At 45.6% G+C, this 20,814-nt stretch overlaps 1 protein-coding gene and 1 pseudogene across 3 annotated transcripts; both read left to right on the plus strand.

The window, feature by feature from the left end:
* The first annotated feature begins 1,472 nt into the window (after positions 1–1,472).
* LOC306654087 (protein CBFA2T2-like) lies at positions 1,473–3,774 on the plus strand (annotated as a pseudogene). Its single transcript has one exon. The product of its transcript is annotated as a protein CBFA2T2-like (transcript).
* A 10,178-nt stretch (positions 3,775–13,952) lies between these two features.
* Positions 13,953–20,120, plus strand: CYP1A2 (cytochrome P450 family 1 subfamily A member 2). 2 transcript variants are annotated; one of them, XM_079127328.1, is made up of 7 exons: positions 13,953–14,033; positions 14,907–15,749; positions 16,351–16,471; positions 16,909–16,998; positions 17,270–17,393; positions 18,204–18,290; positions 19,470–20,120. In XM_079127328.1, exons 2-7 carry the CDS (start codon positions 14,919–14,921, stop codon positions 19,762–19,764), a joined length of 1,548 nt encoding a protein of 515 aa, XP_078983454.1. In that variant the 5' UTR covers positions 13,953–14,033; positions 14,907–14,918; the 3' UTR covers positions 19,765–20,120. The 2 variants fall into 2 exon arrangements, with proteins under 2 accessions (XP_078983454.1, XP_078983455.1); XM_079127329.1 differs by having other exon boundaries at positions 13,978–14,033; positions 14,910–15,749.
* Positions 20,121–20,814: the final 694 nt, after the last annotated feature.

The raw sequence follows: 20,814 nt of genomic DNA on the forward strand, positions 1-20,814 counted from the left end.
CAGTAGTAAAGAAGTGCCCCTGGGTTCAATCACCAGTACCCTAAAAGGAGGGGGGGGGGGGGGGAGGAGGGGGGAAGGAGGAGGAAGAGAGGGAGGAGGAGGAGGAGGAGGAGAAAGTTAGTGCCATGATTACTTCAGGGAAGGAGAACAGGAGGCTTCTAGGGCACTGGTGATACACAGTTTTGTCAAGTTGTAAAAATTCATTGAAAAACTACTCATACACCTGGAGACTAAATAATATGCTATTGAATGATGCAATGATAACACAAGACATCAGGGAAGAAATAAAAAATTCTTAGAGGTAAATGAGAACAATGACACAACATATCAAAATCTCTGGGACACTCTGAAAGCAGTACTAAGGAAAGTTCATTGCATTGAGCTCATACATTAAAAAAAAATAAAAAGTCAACAACTAAATGACCTAACATTACATTCCAAAGCCCGGGGGGGGGGGGGGGAACAGATCAACACCAAAAATAGTAGAAGACAGGAAATCATTAAAATCAGAGCTGAAATCGATGAAACTGAAACAAGAGAAACAATTCAAAAAATTGACAAAACAAAAAGTTGGTTCTTTGAAAAAGTAAACAAAATTGATAAACCCCTAGCCACACTAACGAAGAGTAGGAGAGAGAAAACTCAAATTACTGGAATTCATGATGAAAAGGGAAAGATCACGACAGACACCATTGAAATACATAACATAATTAGAAGCTACTTTGAAATCAACAAAATAGAAAATATCGAGGTCTGGCTGGGGAGAGCGCGTGGCAGAGGTGTGTTCGGTGGGCGAAGCCAGTTGGGGGGAGGGGCTGCCCGCGGCCTAACGGTGGCGGCGTGGGAGGCGACAGCGGCAGAGCTGGAGTTGGGCTCCACGCCTTCAGGTCCTGCAGCGGTGCCTGTGAGGCACCTGGGGTGCGGTCGGAGGCGCTGCGGTGCGAGGTGTGCGGCCATAGGCGATGGTGGGCGTCCCTGGAGCCGCAGCCTTCCAGAGGCCTCATTAAGTTGCTGAGACAGGCCTCCAACTTGTTTTCCTGCCTCTGCCTCTCGTGTAGCTAGGATTACAGGAGCAGGTTCAGTATCGACTACCTCAATATTTGTGGCCGTAGCAAGGATTATTACTGCACTTGGTCTGTTCACTGCAGGATGGAAGCCAATTAGTCAAGAGTGATTGAACACAGAGCCTTTGCACCTAGAACTGAAATATAATGCAAGCAACAAAAAGAGATCACATACGTAATTTGCCTTATTTACAAAGCAAGAAAATGGATCGGAACAAGAAAGGAGACAGGGACCACTGATAAGACATGGTGTGTGATTAATCAGACTTGGCTTCTCCTGTTTCACCAGAAGCTGAACTCGCCTTGTTTTAATTTCCATTTTCTGCTGCATTGCACCATTGACTGTTAGAATCATCAGCAGTTACCATGAGGAGGCCCAAGATTTATGCTGATTTGTTCTGAGAAAAGGGTACTAGCAATGCCTGGATCGCCTGTGGAAGTGAAGATACAGTCAAGATCCTCACCTTCCATCATGCCCCCCCTCCCACCTATAAGTCCTGGAGGACCAAAGCCAGTGTCCTTTACTCCTACAGCATTAAGTAATGGCATCAACCATCCTCCTCCTACGCTGAATGGCACCCCATCACCACCTCAGAGATTCAGCAATGGTCATGCCTCTTCCACTTCATCTGCACTAACAAATCAGCAATTACCAGCCACTTGTGGAGCTTGGCAACTCAGCAAGTTGAAACGCTTTCTAACCACTCTGCAGCAGTTTGGCAATGACATCTCCCCTGAGATTGGGGAGAAGGTTCGGACTCTCGTTCTTGCACTGGTGAACTCAACAGTGACAACTGAAGAATTCCATTGCAAGCTCCAAGAAGCCACAAACTTTCCCCTTCATCCTTTTGTGATTCCATTCCTCAAGGCCAACCTGCCCCTGCTGCAGCGAGAACTGCTGCACTGTGCCAGGGCTGCCAAGCAGACCCTGTCCCAGTACCTAGCTCAGCACGAACACCTTCTGCTCAACACCAGTATTGCGTCTCCTGCCAACTCTTCTGAGCTGCTCATGGAGGTACATGGAAATGGCAAAAAGCCCAGTCCAGAGAGAAGGGAAGAGAGTAATTTTGAAAGAGATACAATTCCTCCTGAGCCTCCTGCCAAGAGAGTGTGTACCATCAGCCCTGCTCCTTGGCACAGTCCTGCCCTCACTGTACCCCTCATGAATCCTGGGGGCCAGTTCCATCCTACTCCTCCACCTCTTCAGCACTATACCTTAGAAGATATTGCAACTTCTCACCTATATCGGGATCCCAACAAGATGCTAGAACATCGAGGAGTTCGTGAGAGGCACCACCATCAGTCTAAATGGAGGCTATCAGGATGGGTTGGTAGACCACCATTTGACAGAAAAGGAATGGGCTGATGAATGGAAACATCTTGACCATGCCCTGAATTGCATTATGGAAATGGTAGAGAAAACGAGGCGCTTCGTGGCAGTTTTGAAGCGCTGTCAAGGAATCTGATGGGGAGAACTCAACTACTGGAAAAGACGATTTAATGAAAACACAGAGATGAGGAAAACAGGGGCTGAGTTGGTCTCCAGGCACACAGCCCTGGGAGTGCAGATTCTCTCAGCAGTGATTCTCAGCAGGAATTCAACAGTAGACCAGGAACAGGATATGTACTGTGGAGTTCTGGAAGAAAACGGAAGCTGTGAATAAGGTGAAAATTCAGGCCATGTCAGAAGTACAGAAGGCCATTGCTGAGGCTGAGCAAAAAGCCTTTGAAGTGATTGCAACAGCACGTGTGGAGCAGACCATAGCAGATGTCAAACGGCAGGCTGCAGAGGATGCTTTCCTTGTCATCAATGAGCAAGAAGAGTCGACTGAGAACTGCTGGAACTGTGGCCGCAAAACCAGTGAGACTTGCAGTGACTGCAATATCGCACAGTACTGAGGCTCTTTCTGCCAGCACAAGGACTGGGAGCAGCAGCACCGCCTCTGTGGCCAGAGTCTACGTGGCCAGAGTCCCCACAGTCAGATCTGGCCACTGCTTCCTGGAGGGAGGGGCTCCTCAGCCAGGTCTGCTGACTGCAGTGTGCCTAGCCCAGCCCTGGATAAGACCTCAGCAGCCACTTCACGTTCCTTAACTCTTGCCTTTGTGACAGCCATGGATGCCAATGGACTCTAAACCCCACTCCACTTCTCTGATGACCACTCGGCACGACAGAACCCTTGCACCAAAGGGCTTGGCTGTTGGAATAAGTAACTGCTGGGTCATCAGCTAAAAATGCATTGGCAGCAGGAAGTGCCCAGGCAGCACTCCATGGCCTCTCTGGGACTTCCTCTGTGTCCTGGTGGAACTAGTGCCATTCTCTGCACACAGGCAGCCCAGCTGAGCTGGCTTCTCTGGGGGCTTTCATGGCGTGTTCCTTCCCAGCTGAAGCTGGCTTGACCAAGCCCTTCTCAGTATAGACCACCAGCTTCCCCGGCTCCTTGAGTCAGCAAACTGACCAAGTGACAGCCAGGCTGGCAGCAGTTTGCCATGCACCGTCTCCCACCCTGTCTGTGGCCCTCCAGTGGCAGAGACCTAGAGGCTGGCAGCACCTGAGGAGGAGGATCCCCTCTCCCACTGAGCAGTTGCTTGAGCCCCTTTTCCACCCTCAGCAGGTGACACTGATTGGCTTCACAGGGACACAGGTATGCAAAAAGCATCACTCAGGACTCCATCCTTGACCCTGCTGTTCAGACTTAAGATGCTCAGAAAAGACAGGAAAGAAGTCATCACTTCAATATAAGTGCCTGTAATAATAATAAAAAATAATAATAATAAATCTTCCCTAAGCAACACAGATCATTTTGGACAAGATTTTCCAACCTGGCTGGCTTCATTTGGAACCCACTTTTCTCCCTCTCACTTGATTTTGCTTGTGCAGAAAATATTTTCCAGTGCATGGATTTGTCCAAGAGAGAATGAGACTCCATGTTAGTTTTTTTCTCTCTGAGCATGTTGACCAAACTATTATCATCAAATTACTGAGTGGATCATCTCTTGGAAATGCAGAGCCCTCTGCCCTTGCCTGGCTGTTTGCCCAATTGTCTCGTTCTATGTCCTTTTTTCTCTCAAACCACACACGTCCAGAGTACTGTGGGCATCTTCTGCCCATGGGCGGTGTTTGGCACCTTTAGGCCAGAGTTGTCCCACCGGATGTGCCGTGGTGTGTGTAGGACTTGCCCCACCCATCATGACACGGTCGCTCTGAGCAGCCCTCCTGGACCTGAAGGAATTCTTCAGACCTGCTACATTCATTCACTATCGGACACAATCTGTTTACCTTCTCTTATCTGTTCAGTACCTTCCCTGTGATCTCAGCAAGGTTTTGTGAAATATGAGAACCATTTAGGAAAGCATGACTAATTTTTCCTCCTGTCTTCAGGGAGTTTTGCAGCTGCTTACCTGGTTCTCCAAATTTGACATCACCTGTCCCCCTTTCAGAGTGGTGGCCACTACCTCACATGTTCTTCCCTGCCCCTCCTACTCAGCACCTCTGAGCCTCCAGTGTCCTCCCATCCTGTGGAATCAGTTGGGGCGAGGTGGTTGGCCTTATTCCTGCTGGCTTGAGAGCCACCTTCACACTGACAGAGTCGGAAGGAAAGGGACAGGTACAGGTGGTGTCCTTGCATATAGGTGCATCTTCCTTTAGCACTCCCGGATTCACCTGACCACGGATTTCCGGTCTCAGACACAAATACATGACACCTTTAAAATACCTAGATTTCCATTGTATAAAGCAAGGTAGACTCGAAGAACAGAGAATCATGCTACTTTACCTTGGAACACCTAAGACCCACTGTCTTCCAGTCGAGCTGTGTAGCTGTCCCTACCACCTCTGCCTCCTGAGCCCTAGCAGCTGGGGCAGCCTGGCTTTATCAGGCATAGCGTCAGTCCTCAGATGGCTCACCCACGTTTCCATAAGAAGTGGGGTATCTCCTGAAAAGGCCATTGAGCCTCTAACTCAATTATAGAAAGATGGTGTCTCACATTACATGCTGGGTCTGTCCTCAGGTTATTTTTCTTCATCAGTAAGTTGGATGAACACCTGCACAGCTTTTTAAAATCTTCACTGGCAACAAGACTAGCCAGGGTAGCTCAGGTTTTTTAACTGGCTGGAATAAAGAGACAAAACCAACAAAATAATACTTAATAGGGCTTGAGGTTTGGGTGCAGGGCCTGGCCTACTTCTGTGGGTTCTGGTTTCAGTGACGGTTTCTGGTTCCAAGTCTTTGTACTGCTGTTCTCGACTGTTGTTCATGTGAGACCCGGCAGGCCATCTGCACACCTGGGCAGTATTCCACACCACGGTTAGTTCTCAGACCTTTCCCTGTGTTAATTCTGACCAGTGTCACACATAAGTCACTTGGATGTTTGTACAGGACTTCCTACTCGAACTTAAGGAATCCCTTTCTCTGGTCCCTTTTTGTAAGCATGTAGGGTGAGGTAGGTGGCCCGGGGGACAGGAGTGAGTCCAGGTCCCAGGATAGGATTGAACTGAAGTCTCCCTATTCTTACGTCCAGTAGGATATGAAAGTAGTATGGGTATAATGAGGCCGCTTGGAGGTCTGGCCTCTACCCTTAGAATATAAGGGAACAAAAAAGGCCAAGAGGGGTTGGGGTGATGGTATGAAAGGTGGCAGGTCAGTCCTAGGCTCTTAGATGTCATGAAAACCAGAAGCAGAGAGCATAAGGCCAGTGACACTGATGAGTGGTAGAACCTCGTAGTCCTTTACCAAATGAAATGACCACAGGAACATGAGAACACCAACGGTGGCCAAAATGGGAGCTGGCAGTTTTTTTGTTGTTTTTTTTGTTTGTTTGTTTTTTTGGTTCTAGGGATTGACTTCGGAGGCGCTTTACCACTGGCCACATCCCCAGCCCTTTTTATTTTCTATTTTGAGACAGGGTCTCGCTGAGTTGCTTATTGGGGCCTACCTAAATAAATAGCTGAGGCTGGCCTTGAACTTGGGATCATTCTGCTTCAGTCTCCCATGTCACTGGGATTACAGGCGTGTGTCACCATGTCTGGCTTGGGACTGACCAAGTGTCCCAAGGGATAGTTGAGGGCAGGGTGTTTCTGTCCCGGTTGTTCTGTGTCCCCTCACACCTGCACTGTGTGGGATTCCACACAGTGGTGAAGATGGCTCCAGCTGTGCAAGTCCACCCTGTGAGGAGGGGCCTTCACCTTGGAGGGTCCCTGCAGCCCAGGGCTGAGACTCCAGCAGATCTTGCTCAGGCTGCTAGGGCCCAGATTGGGGGGCGGGGGTCATTCCTGGGCACTGCTGAGTCATGTCTGCCAATCGATCTGTGTCTGGGAACCTCAGGTCTGCCCCTGGCATCGACTGCTGCCCTCGCAGTATGGACCCCTTTGCCTGTCTGCCAATCAGTTTCCCCAGAACTCGTCATTTCTTGATGTCAACCTGTACATCTTTAGCTTCCAGACAGAAACATCTACATGTTGCTTTCTTTGCACAGTCGTGTCCCAAAGTTGAAGTGATCCCCAACCTATCACCTGCTCACAAAGGGTGTAGACATTGGTCTGGATCATTCTGGAAGGTATCAGCAAGTGTGAAGGTTCCACAATACAATTGGAATGTATGGTAGTGAGTTGTCCAGAGCGAGCATAACAAACGACCAGATGGCCACTCGTCCTGGAAGCTGTGGAGGAATGTGTATGGAATAAATCATCACCGGTGCCACACTTCTTGGGGACTTTCTTCAGAACTGGACTAGAACCAAGGTTCAAAGGCTGTGGATTCCAAGCCAGCTTTTTAGATGGCTTCTACTTGGGTGGCAGCATGTTTGAACCAAATGTGAGAAAAGCCAGAAGGACCTGGACTGTTCCAGCACAGGCCAGATGGCCAGCTATCAGAGAAGAGGTCTGCCTGGCCCAGCTGGGAGATGGGGCCAGCTGCTCAGCAGGGTCCTTCTGACTCAAGTTTAGTTCCTGTGAACCAAAATGCTGCCTGCCTGCCTGCCTCTGCCCCAGTGCACTGACACGCTCCCAAAGATGATGGGGCAGGTGACCTTCCCATCAGGACAGGAGTTGGGAAGCCTGAGGGCAGGCCCCCTCCAAGCCACAGGAATGGCGCTTCCCATGCACACCCCATCTGGTCAGGCCTCCCACTGCCAGTGTATACTCTCATTGATGCTTAAACCAAATAGCGCATGTGTGGCTGTTGTCTGTCAGGGACAACCCCATCCCTGCCTTGGGGTTAGCAGAGAGAAGCAGCAATAAGCATTCGGTGAATGGTGGAAAGGGCCGTTTCCCTAAAAGGCTGACATAGCTTTCCAAGTTCCTGATAAGGTTACAAAGGCTCCGTCCACATAAGAGCTGATAATGTAAATAAATAGAAAACTAAGTTTTCAAAGGGGGACATGAATGTGAAACCACCCACAGAATGCGTTAGTCTGGTTTTTCTGTGCTTTGTCATTTTACTCTGATAGGAACTTTTGTTACTTAACTCTGTGCATAACTTATTTAATGTACTGTATAAATGAACTAAATGTTAAATATGTTTGTTCTACTCAAATAGTCAATAAAAGGCTATATTAAAAAAAAGAAAATGTCAAAGACATTGACAAATTTTTAGAGACATATGATCCTCCCAAACTGAATCAGGAAGATGTACACAATCTAAATAGATCAATTTCAAGCACCGAAATAGAAGAAGCCATGAAAAGCCTACCAACCAAGAAAAGCCCAGGACCAGATGGATTCTCAGTCGAGTTCTATAAGACCTTTAAAGAAGAACTGATACCAATACTCCTCAAAGTATTCTAGGAAATAGAAAAGGAGGGAACCCTTCCAAATTCACTCTACGAGACTAGTATCACTCTGATACCAAAACCAGACAAAGACACATCATGGAAAGAAAATTTTAGACCAATATCCCTGATGAACATAGATGCAAAGATCCTTAACAAAATACTGGCAAATTGCATACAAAAATATATTAAAAAGATAGTGCACCATGATCAAGTGGGGTTTATCCCAGGGATGCAAGGTTAGCTCAACATCCAGAAATCAATAAATGTAATTCACCATATCAATTAAAATTAAGAATCACATGATTATTTCAATAGATGCCGAGAAAGCTTTGATAAAATACAGCACTGCTTCATGCTTAAAACACTAGAAAAAATAGGAATAGTAGGAACATACCTCAACATTGTAAAGCTTATCTATGCTAAGCCCACAGCCAACATCATTCTTAATGGAGAAAAACTGAAAGCATTCCCTCTAGAAACTGGGACAAGACAGGGATGCCCTCTTTCACCACTTCTATTCAATATCGTCCTTGAAACACTTGCTAGAGCAATTAGATAGACCAAAGAAATTAAAGGGATACAAATAGGAAAAGAAGAACTAAAGCTGTCACTATTTGCTGATGACATGATCCTATATTTAGAAGATCCAAAAAACTCCACTAGAAAACTTCTAGAACTAACAAATGAATTCAGCAAAGTAGCAGGATATAAAATCAATATGTGTAAATCTAATGCATTTCTATTCATAAGTGATGAATCCTCTGAAAGAGAAATTAGAAAAACCACTCCATTCACAGTAGCCTCAAAAAATAAAATACTTGGGAATTAATCTAACAAAAGAGGTGAAAGACCCCTACAATGAAAACTACAGAACATTAAAGAAAGAAATTGAAGAAAACCTTAGAAGATGGAAAGATCTCCCATGTTCTTGGATAGGTAGAATTAACATTGTCAAAATGGCCATTCTACCAAAGGCGCTATACAGATTCAATGCAATTCCAATTAAAATCCCAATGACATTTCTCATAGAAATAGAGAAATCAATCATGAATTTCACAAGAGACCTTGAATAGCCAAAACAATCCTGAGTAGAAAAAGTGAAACAGGAGGTATTACAATACCAGACATTAAACTACACTACAGAGCAATAGTAACAAAAACAGCATGGTATTGGCACCAAAATAGTCAGTCAGACCAATGGTACAGAATAGAAGACACAGAGACAAAACCATATAAATACAGTCACCTCATACTAGACAAAAGAGTCAAAAACATACAATGGAGAAAAGATAGCCTGTTCAACAAATGGTGCTGGCAAAACTGGAAATCCATATGCAGTAAAATGAAATTAAACCTCTATCTTAGGGTTAGTGTTAGGGTTAGAGTTAGGGTTAGGGAGGGGGGCAAGAATGGAGGAAGGACTGTATAGAGGGAAAGAGGGGTGGGAGGGGTGGGGGGAAGGGAAAAATAACAGAATGAATCAAACAACATTACCCTATGTAAATTTATGATTACACAAATGGTACGCCTTTACTCCATGTACAAACAGAGAAACAACATGTATCCCATTTGTTTACAATAAAAAAAAAAAAAACCTCTATCTCTTACCCTGCACAAAACTCAACTCAAAATAGATCAAGGACATAGGAATCAGACCAGAGACCCTGCACCTAATAGAATACAAAGTAGGCCCAAACCTTCATCATGTTGGCTTAGGATCAGATTTCCTCATCAAGACTCCCAAAGCACAAGAAATCAAAGCAAGAATCAATAAATGGGATGGACTCAAACTAAAAAGCTTTTGCTCAGCAAAGGATACAACCAAGAATGTGAAGAGAGAGCCTACAGAGTGGGAGAAAATCTTTTCCACAGGCACTTCAGATGGAGCACTTATCTCCAAAATTTATAAAGAACTTACAAAGCTTTACACCAAAAATACAAAGAACCCAATCAATAAATGGGCCAAGGAACTGGACAGACACTTTACAGAAGAAGACACACAGGCAATTAATAAATATGTGAAAAAGTGTTCAACATCTCTAGTAATTAGAGAAATGCAAATTAAAACAACTCTAAGTTTTTATCTTACTCCAATTGGAATGACTATTATCAAGAACACAAACAATAATAGATGTTGGCATGAATATGAGGAAAAAGGCACACTTTTACATTGCTGGTGGAGCTGCAAATTTGTGCAGCCACTCTGGAAAGCAGTATGGAGAATCCTCAGAAAACTTGGAATGGACACACCTTTTGACCCAGTTATCCTACTCCTTGGTTTATACCCAAAGGACTTAAAATCAGCAAACTGATCAATGTTTATAGCAGCTCAGTTCACAATAGTTAGATTGTGGAACCAACCTAGATGCCCTTCAACAAATGAATGGATAAAGAAACTGTGGCATATATACACAATGGAATACTATTCAGCCATAAAGAAGAAAAATATTATGGCATTTGCAAATAAATGGATGGAATTGGAGAATACCATGCTAGGTGAAATAAGCCAAGCCCAAAAAATCAAAGGCCCAATGTTTTCCCTGATAAGTGGAAAATGGTATATAATGGGCAGGGGAAGCGAGAGAAGAATGGGGGAACTTTAGAATATGTAGAAGGAAATGAGAGGGAGGGGGTATGAAAAACGGTGGAATGAAACAGACATCATTACCCTATGTACATGTATGATTACACGAATGGTATGAATCTACATCATGTACAACCATAGAACAATAGATGTACCCCATTTGTATACAATGAATCAAAATGCAATCTGTAAAAAATTAAAACATAAATAAAAAAATAATTTAAAAAATTCCTTGAGCTATACATAATAAATGCCCTTTTCTATATTGTTTCTTTTCATGTAATTAACAATGTTTTTAATATTGAAGAAAACATTACAAAGAAAAAGGAAAAAAGTCTCTCATAGATAATTGCCCTAATATTTACATAGATAACCCCCATTTTTTGAGTGGGGCTGAACACAGTGACTTCCTTCCAAAGAGAATAGTGTGGAAAGAGGGAGGGGAGAAAGGAAAAACTTCACAATGGAGAAACCCAATAAACACTACATCTGTCAGTTGATCAAGATCAATATTGTCAGTAATAAATACTCCTTTTTTTACTGTTTTACTTTATGTTTGTTTTTGCAATACTAGGGATTGAACCCAGGGGTGCTCTACCTCTGAGCTACATACATCCCCAACCATTTTTATTTTTTATTTTGAGATAGAATCTTGCCAAGTTACCTAGACTGGCCTCAAACCTGCAATCTTCCTTCGTCAGCTGCTGTGGACGGCATGTGCCACCCCGTCCATCAATAAGTAATGTTGATGGCATGCCCTTGAGGTGGTGTAAGGTAAATGATACGTTACCCCTGCGGTCTTCCTGCCACTCACGCATAACCTCAGACTTACCAGGACAGAAACATCCAACTCTAACAGTGGAACATTCTACACATTACCTGACAGGATCTCCTGAATATATCAGTCATCAAAAACAATGAGTTAAGGTTGTAGTTCAATGGTACAGCACTTGCCTAGTACACGTGAGGCCCTGGGTTTGATCCTCAGCACCACATAAAAACAAATAAATAAAATAAAGGTATTGTGTCCATCTACAACTAAAAAAATTTTTTTAAAAGATTTGTACTTCTTTTAAAAAATTACAGAATAAGATATTGTTACCACCAAGAGTTGTCTAAAAACACCTAATGAGTAACTCATGTGATATCCTAAACAGATCCTGGAACAGAAAAAGGACATTAAGTAAACTAAGGGTATCTAAATAAACTGTGGACTTTAGTTAATTAATGAGAGAAAGAGAAAGAAATAGTCAATTTTCTATAAAACTTTACCTAACTTGACGAGTGAGCCAAACCCAGTAGAGACACTGACAGGAAACAACTCTCTTTTCCTCTCATCCACTGTTTTCAAACTTGCTCTGTCCTTGCCCCTTGACATCCTCACTGTGTGGTCTCACAACTTTCTCATTTTCAGAACTAAAAAGCCCAGATTAATCTAAATCACAATTTACTTCTCATATCCAATATAATACTTTATTCCCATCTTCCTCTTAGAAGTGACTGAAACTGGGTCTATCAAAGTCTCCTTTTATATAATGAACCACCCCCATTATCTTCACCTTGATTCACTGAGAGTTGATGTTTCTCATTTGTACTTCTGATAGATAGATAGATAGACAGATAAATAAATAAATTGTTTTTTGAGACAGAGTCTTTCTATATGATCCAGGCTATTCTTGAACTCTTAGGCTCAAGTGATCCCCGTGCCCGCCAGCAGAGCCAGTTAAAATCTACATTTTTTTCGCCGGGGGCATGGGCACCTGGGATTGAACTCAGGGGTGCTCGACCACTGAGCCATATCCCCAGCCCTATTTTGTATTTTATTTAGAGACAGGGTCTCACTGATTTGCTTAGTGTCTCACTTTTGCTAAGGCTGGCTTTGAACTCACAATCCTCTTGTCAGCCTCCCGAGCTGCTGGGATTATAGGCACGCACCACTGTGCCCCTCAAATCTACATCTAAATTTAACAGAACCATCTAAAGGGAAGTTACAGGCATCACGAATCTCTAAATAACAATGCATTAGTCTCCTAAGAACAAGGATAAACTCCCATGTAATCATGATACAGTGTCCATATCTCAGAAAATTAATATTCACTACAGAATATCATTTAATCTGTAGTTTATGTTCACATGCACCCAATTTTCTCAAAAATGTATTTCATAGCTTTAAATATTTTATGGTTGTTAGATCCATGAGCCAATCAAGTCCACATATTGCATTTGGTTGGAATGTCTCTTTAGTCTCTTGGCTCTAGAACAGGCCTATTTTAGTCAGCTTTTGTGCTGCTGTGACCAAAATAACTGACAAGAGCAACCTAGAGGAGGAAAAGTTTATTTGGGGCTTACAGTTTCAGAAGTCTCAGTCCATGGATGACCAACTCCATTGCTCTGGGTCCAAGGTGAGGCAGGACACAATGGGGGAAGGGCCCAGTGGTGGAGAACTACTCAGCTCCTAGCAGAGGCAGGAAGCAGGGGCAGGGGCAGGGGCACAGGGAAGATGAACCCTTCCAAGGCATGCCTCCAGTGATCCACCTCCTCTAGCCATGCCCCACCTGCCTACTGAACCACCCTGTCCATTCAAACTAGATGGACTGATTAGGTCACAGCTCTCACAATCTAATCATTTCACCTCTGAATATTTCTGCATTAACTGGAGTTTTGGGGGGATACTTCGTATCCAAACCATAACAAGGCCCTAGACCTTTTTTGTTTCCCCATAATGACGTTGATCATTTTGTTGATTGAACACAGTGACATACTACCAAACTGCACATCCCAAACCCTTTTAATTTGTTTTGTTTTGTTTTACTATTGTGAGGCAGAATCTTTCTAAGTTGCCCAAGCTGGCCTAAAACTTAAGATCCTCCTGCTTCAGCCTCCCAAGTCACTGGGATTACAGGTGTACATCACAATGCCCAGCTGATGTTAACAGTTTTGAAGTGTCCAAGTCAGTTACCATAAGGAACAGCCCAAAGCATAGATTTTTTTTCATTAGCTCTTTAATTTCTTCCCATCTCTTTCGCAGAAGGGAGGAAGGTGAGGTGGTCTCTCTTTAAAATGCAGAAATTTCATCCTCTCTTATTTTTGGATTGGGGATTTGGCTGAGGCTTGGGGACAACTGGAACATGCCCATCCCTTGTCTGTTTTTACAAGTTGTTGGAGGAGACTATGGAGCATCCTGGAGAGGAGCAGTGAGCCTAATGGCCCCTGCCTGGCCTGGACTGAGTGTCCAGCAGGGCCCTTCCTCATGGGCACCGCAAGAAAGAAGTCTGAACCATCCATGGGCCTAATTTTCGCTCCAACACCCTATCTGTCCATGAAAGAAATGGGCCCCTTACCCTGGACCTGGAAAGGAGCAGGGCATTTATCCTCAGGGACCCAGAACCCCTTCAGGCCTATTTCCAAAAAGCTGTCTCTGAGCCCTGTGTAGTAGGTGGAGCTGAGGGATCATGGCCCAAAGCCAAGGGTTGATCCTTCCAACTTTGTTCAGTGACCCAACTTGGATATCAAGTGACCAGGAGAGCAGGTCAATCTGATAGGGGGTGATATTTATAAAAGGCCCCATCTGGTGCTAGAAACACAACTCTGCTGATCTCAAGCACCTGCCTTTACAGGTACCTTTCTGGACCCCATACCATCTATACTGGGAACTGGTAGAGATAGAGAGATGGGGTACACTGGGATAGGTACAGGAGCCTGAGTTCTAGTCCTTTCTGCTTGACTCTGGACCTCTATTTTTCTATTTTTAAATGAGCACTTTTAACTAGGCAATCTCCAAGGGTCCTCACTTGGAGTAGAGAGATGGGAGGAAGTCCATACCTGGTCCAAGGGTAGCCCTGGCCCTAGCTGTAGCCTCCAGGACCATCAGAGAATAGGTAGTCATCTTTAAAGGAGGCATCCTTCTTGGTACAAAGAGTACCATGAAGGGCTGGGGAGATAGCTCAGTTGGTAGAGTGCTTGCCTTGCAAGCACAAGGCCCTGGGTTTGATCCCTAGCACAGAAAAAAATAAAGAGTGCCATCAGGGAGGGGGCATCAACCCTGGGGCCTTGGCCTCCTCAGTGTTGCCGGGTATTCCATGTTCCCAGGTATGCAGAACATATCAGCAGGAAGGCTGCACTGTCTGGAATCCTTTGGCACAATGTCCAACATATACCCTGTGCCAGGGCCTGTTGGCCCTGGTTTCCCTGTTTTAGAGTGGTCACTCACCTTTACTCCAGCTTCAGAATTGGAAACTAGGGGAATGGGTAGAAAGAGACAAGCCTGGAAATTCAGACACTCAGTTGGAAACCTTGTGCTGCCTTTACAGCCCTCAGATTCTATGATGTGCTAAGTGTGAGCCCCTGGGGAATAGGACCTATGATAGATGTATCTTAGTCTTTCTGGGGTCCAGCTGAGAGCCAAGCACAGAACATGTATTAGTACTTATTGAAGAATGAATGAATGACTTCACCTCCATCCTCAGCCTGGTCCTTCTTCCTTTTCCCAGCAGTCAGTACAGATGGTGTTGTTCCAGTCTCCTCCCATCTCAGCCACAGAGCTGCTCCTGGCTGCCGCCATCTTCTGCCTGGTATTCTGGGTGGTCAGAGCCTCAAGGTCTCAGGTCCCCAAAGGCCTAAAAAGTCCACCAGAGCCCTGGGGTTGGCCTCTGATAGGACATGTGCTGACCCTAGGGAAGAACCCTCACCTGGCACTAGCAAAGCTCAGTCAGAAGTATGGGGACGTGATGCAGATCCGCATTGGCACCACACCCGTGGTGGTGCTGAGTGGCCTGGACACCATCCGGCAGGCCCTAGTGAGGCAGGGTGATGACTTCAAGGGCCGGCCAGACCTCTACAGCTTTACCCTTGTTACCGATGGCCAGAGCTTGACCTTCAACCCAGACTCTGGACCAGTGTGGGCTGCCCGCAAGCGCCTGGCCCAGGACGCCCTGAAGAGTTTCTCCATAGCCTCGGACCCTGCTTCTGCATCTTCCTGCTACTTGGAGGAGCATGTGAGCAAGGAGGCTGAGTGCCTAATTAGCAGGGTCCAGGAGCTGATGGCAGAAGTTGGGCACTTTGACCCCTATAACCAGGTGGTGATATCAGTGGCCAAAGTTATTGGTGCCATGTGCTTCGGGAAGCACTTCCCCCATAACAGTGAGGAGATGCTCAGCATTGTGACGAATACCCATGAATTTGTGGAAACGGCCTCCTCTGGGAATCCTGTGGACTTTTTCCCCATTCTTCGCTACCTGCCCAATCCTGCCCTGGAAAGATTCAAGGACTTCAACAAGAGGTTCCTGTACTTCCTGCAGAAAACGGTCCAGGAGCACTATCAGGACTTCGACCAGGTGAGCATGGGATACGGGTGGTGAGGAGGCTCCTGCAGGACCAGGGTGTGGCCCCTCCTACCCTGGTCCAAGATGTGCAGCTAAGGACAAGGAAGGTTCTGGGACACCTTGAAGCAACTCAGTGATCTGGAACCATCTTTTCCTCTTTTCTGGACTTCACTTTCCTCATCTTTTAAAGCTTCCCTTCAGCTGCTCAAAACCCCAGATAGAAAAAGCCTTTGAATGGGGTTCTGGCAGAACTGTGTAATGTGGGGGGCCATTATTATGCATGAGAAGGCTTTTGGTCTGCAGGAACCTGAAACCAGCAGAAGCTAATCCCCAGTTTCATGTCACTTATCTTCCTTGTGTTCACAGTGACCTCTTCCTCCTTTGAAACTGGATCCCTAGGGTCCAGTAACCAAATGAGGTGATTGGAAGGAAGGGTCAGTGGGGCATGAAATGACACTTTAAGCCAAATCAGGGCTGCTACCAGCTCCTGCCATGAGCTGCAGTCCACTACTTGGAGGCCAGGGTACTGCCCAGCCCCCAGGACACCTGGGCAGGGAACCCAGTCTTTGGTCCTGGAAGTCTCAAGGGTGCCCTTAATCTTGTGCCCCCTCAGAACAGTGTCCAGGACATTGTGGGCGCCCTGTTCAAGCACAGCGAGAAGGCCTCCAGAGCCAATGGTGGTCTCATCCCCCAGGAGAAGATTGTCAACCTTATCAATGACATCTTTGGAGCTGGTAGGAGCCAGACCCCTGCCCCTCCATCCATCAGAGTCTGCTGTTCACCCTGACTCTTGCCCAGCCCACTGACCTGCCAAACACATGACAGTTGTTACAGGATACTGAACCCTGTGATCAGGGTTTGAGACTAATCTGTGCCACCAATTCCCATTGGAAACTCAGCCAGGTCCCTCTCCTCTTGTGGGCCTCTGCTTCTACATCTGAACAATAGAAAGTTCTCTGACCTGTAAATCTAAGCCCGTGTAATTCTAGTAGCTAATTATGAAACCCATGTCTCAAATTTATTTGAAGAGACTCAGCCCCTGCCCTCAGGAAATTCATGGGCTGCAGTCAGAGAAATGAAACTTGCTGCATTCATGGTGGATGCTTGGTTTACAGTGGTCTCCTTGTTCCTGTCTTCCTTCCTCCCTCTCATCTCACTCTATGCTTCCCAGGATTTGACACTGTGACAACAGCCATCTCCTGGAGCCTTATGTACCTTGTGACGAAGCCCGAGATACAGAAGAAGATACAGAAGGAGTTAGGTAGATGGTGTCCCCCAATCCTCCAGCTGGGAGAAGCCTTGGGGTCCCATGTCATCTGTTCAATTTACAATGTGCCTGCTATATGCAAGCCTGGGCATATAGTGGTGCCCACCAGTGCCTGGAAGATATTGGGGGAAGGGGATTTGTGAGATCTCAGACATGCGAAATAGACATCGCCCCACATAGAGGGACTGTAGTCTAATGGAGAACACAGATGCCAACGAGCTGTCAGAGCAGCCCCTAAACTCTGTCCATCCTCTTTGTTCTGCAGACACCGTGATTGGCAGGGAGCGGCGGCCCCGGCTCTCTGACAGACCCCAGTTGCCCTACGTGGAGGCCTTCATCCTGGAGCTCTTCCGACACACCTCCTTTTTACCCTTTACCATCCCTCACAGGTGAAGCTGCCTACTCTGCAGTCCGCAAGTCCCTGCCATGTTCCCTCCCCCCAGCTTCTCATTCCCTGGCTCTGGCTGTGGCCTGGGTCTTCTTCCAGGCCATAATACCAATTTCTATACAGACCCCCAGCCTCCAGTCTGTCCTCATCCAGTCCAGTCATGATCCAAACACTCAGCTCTCAAGAAGAAAATCACCCTCTGACCTCACCTGTCACTCACCTCCGCTCATATTTCCTTCCTGCAAATGCCCACTCTTCCAGCCAGGTCATCATACTGATCCTCAGAAGCATGATCCAGCCAGCTTCCAATTTTGCTTACGCTGGACTTTTTCTTATGCTTTTGCCTGGAACAACTTCTACACATTTCTAGAATCCTATCTTTCCAAGGTCAATCCTGACCTGGGCTTCTCCGGGGTTCTGGGAAACCAGAAACTTTTTTGACATATCCAGCTGACACAGCTGAATCCTCTGATGTCTTCTAGGACTTAGAGTCCTTGATCATAAGAGTTAATGAACATTTATTTCTGCCCACTTGTTAATCTAGTTATTCCTGGAGTAAAAGCCTTAATAAAAACTTGGAGCTGGCCCAGACCACCTGCTTCTTGGCTCCAGAATTCAGTGAACACATGTAGAAGTTGGAGAACACGAGCCACGGAAAGAGAAGGATAATTTTCCCTTGTCCCTGATCCTCATGCTCCCTCCCAATGTGGGGTATGGAGACTGCAGTGAGCAGATAATGGGTGGAGAAAGGAGCAAGACCTGCCCTAGGTTTCCAGCCCCTGAGCCTAACAGATCCTTCTTCCCTCCTCAGCACAACAAGAAACACAACACTGAATGGTTTCCACATTCCCAAGGAGCGCTGTGTCTTTATAAACCAGTGGCAGGTCAACCACGACCCGTGAGTACACATCCCTCATGGAGAAATGTGTACAAGTTCAGCAATCAGGAAGGCTGTTTGTCCCCTCCAGGAACTGGTTATATAAGCAATGGGGGCTTTGATTACTACATAATTATATATATAATTATTCTTCCTTTTTTTAGTGTTTCAATACTTGGAATTAAACCCAGGGGTGCTCTACTGCTGAGCTATATCTCAGGGGTGCTCTACTGCTGAGCTATATCTGCAGCGCCCCGCACCCCTCCTACTTCAGCCTTCCCAGTCCCTCAGATTACAGGCTTTGTCACAAGGTCCATAAGGCTCTGGAAGATGGCTGTTGCAACAGTATCAAGCAGCACTCAGTGGCTTTATAGCCTATTCTACGTGACAAAACAGATTCCTGTTTTCCAAATTTCCATGTACATACAAATTGATTCAGAAGCTTGTTAAAGATTATGCCCTATCCTCCAGTACTCTACTTTGGTAGATAGGGGAGGGTGCCACAGGTGATTCTAATGGGAATGCCCCAGACATCACTTTAGTCTATAGGGATGGGGACCAAAGCATTTACCATCCATACTGATGTGCTTTTGAGTATGAAGGAGCTATCAATAATTACTCCAAAACAATAAGTATAAACCAGCACATACTGTTGATTCTCCTTGCTAATAGCATATCTTTAGTAGGATGGAGTTAGACACATTTTCCTTCATTTAATTTCTTTTAGATAAAGCATGTTTTTAAAACAACAGATTATTATTAAAAAGCACTATCTTCAAAGCTGCTCATTTTAGAAAGAGTTTTGTAAAAAGAAATGAGCATCAAAGTTCAGTTTGATCCTTTCTCACTAAGTTTTTCATTGCCTTCGACCTATTCTAACATTTGTGTTCTCAACAGTAGTCTATTCAAAAGTCTTCCCCAGGCCAGGTGCAGTGGTACCCACCTGTAATCCCAGGATCTCAGGAGGCTAAGGCAGGAGGATCACAAATTCAAAGCCAGCCTCAACAACTTAGCAAGGCCCTAAGCAACTTAATGAGACCCTATCTCTAAATAAAATACAAAAAAGGGTTGGGAATGTGGTTCAGTGGTTGAGCACCTCTAAATTCAACCCTCAGTACCACAAAAAAAGAAGTCTCCCCCAAGACTTTCTCCCAGAGCTTCCTCAGCTCAGAGATCCTGTCCCCTCTGTCACTCTTGCAGGAAGACGTGGGAGGATCCCTCTGAGTTCCGGCCTGAGCGATTCCTCACTGACAACAACAGGGCCATCAACAAGACCTTGAGTGAGAAGGTGATGCTCTTTGGCCTGGGCAAGCGCAAGTGCATTGGGGAGATCCCAGCCAAGTGGGAGATCTTCCTCTTCTTGACCTCCCTGCTGCAGCAGCTGGAGTTCAGTGTGCCACCAGGCACTGAGGTGGACCTGACCCCCATCTATGGGCTAACCATGAAGCATGCCCGCTGTGATCAGGTCCGGGCACAGCCACGCTTCTCCAAGTGAAGAAGGCACCCCCATGCTGAGGTGGGGAGTGGGGGGCACTTGTGGGGCCTTAGCCCTTGTTTTTGTTTTTGTTTTTTTCTTTTTCTTTCTTTAAAAAGACAGCTTTACTGAGATACAATTCTTATGCTATAAAAGTCATCTCCTTCCATGTGTTTATAGAGTTGTACAACCAACACCACTATCGATTTTAGAACATTCTGTTACCCTCAAAAAGCCCCATACTCATTAGCATTTAGCAACTGTTCCTCCACCCAGTCTCCCCTGCCCCACCAGCCATGGGCAATCACTAATCTACTTTCTGACTCTGTAGATTTTCCTACTCTAGACATTTCATATAAATGAAATTATACAATATATATTTGTGACTGGTTTGCTTGAGTTAACATAATTCATGCAAGGGTCACCCACATCAGCATGTATTAGCAAGTCCTGTTTTCTGAGTCCTGAGACCAGGCCTGGGTCTATTTCCTCATAGTCATTGATGGACATCTTCCCTCCATACTTGTATGATCCAAGTCTTTGGAAACTTGAAGGGAACAGGGAGGAAGGGATTCAACCTTGTGTTTCAAACCCAGATGGGTGAACTGGGATCCCTCATGTCCCATTCTCAAGAGGTAAAACATATGACTTCTCACTAGGCTTCTCCACAACATGGGGAGAATAAGCTCCGGAGAAGTAACCTGCAAAAGTTCCAGGTCTCATCAAAGGGTACTATCAAGAGACTGAAAAGACAACTCACAGAATGGAAGAAAATGTTTGCAAAACATATATTGAACCAGATACAGAGGCACGCGCCTGTAATCCCAGAAACTTGGGAGGCTGAGGCAGGAGGATCATGAGTTCAAGGCCAGCCTCAGCAACTTACTGAGACCGTCTCAAAAGAAAGGGGGGTGTACTAAGGATGTGGCTCAGTGGTAAAGCCCCTGTGGGTTCAATCCCCAGTACCAAAACCAAACCGAACAAAAATATATTGATAAGGAATTAATACCTAGAATATATAAAGAACTCCTACAACTCAACAATAAAGAAAAATAAAAACAACCCAATTCA

The sequence above is a fragment of the Sciurus vulgaris genome, assembly GCF_902686455.1.
Source record: "Sciurus vulgaris genome assembly, chromosome: 2".
Lineage (NCBI taxonomy): Eukaryota > Metazoa > Chordata > Mammalia > Rodentia > Sciuridae > Sciurus > Sciurus vulgaris.

Excerpts from the sequence above, each read along its gene's own strand:
- CYP1A2 (XM_079127328.1), top strand. The coding sequence starts at position 14,919 with ATGGTGTTGTTCCAGTCTCCTCCCATCTCAGCCACAGAGCTGCTCCTG. Across the intron at positions 16,472-16,908 it reads CAATGACATCTTTGGAGCTG|GATTTGACACTGTGACAACA; the intron begins GTAGGAGCCAGA and ends TATGCTTCCCAG. Across the intron at positions 18,291-19,469 it reads TGGCAGGTCAACCACGACCC|GAAGACGTGGGAGGATCCCT; the intron begins GTGAGTACACAT and ends TCACTCTTGCAG.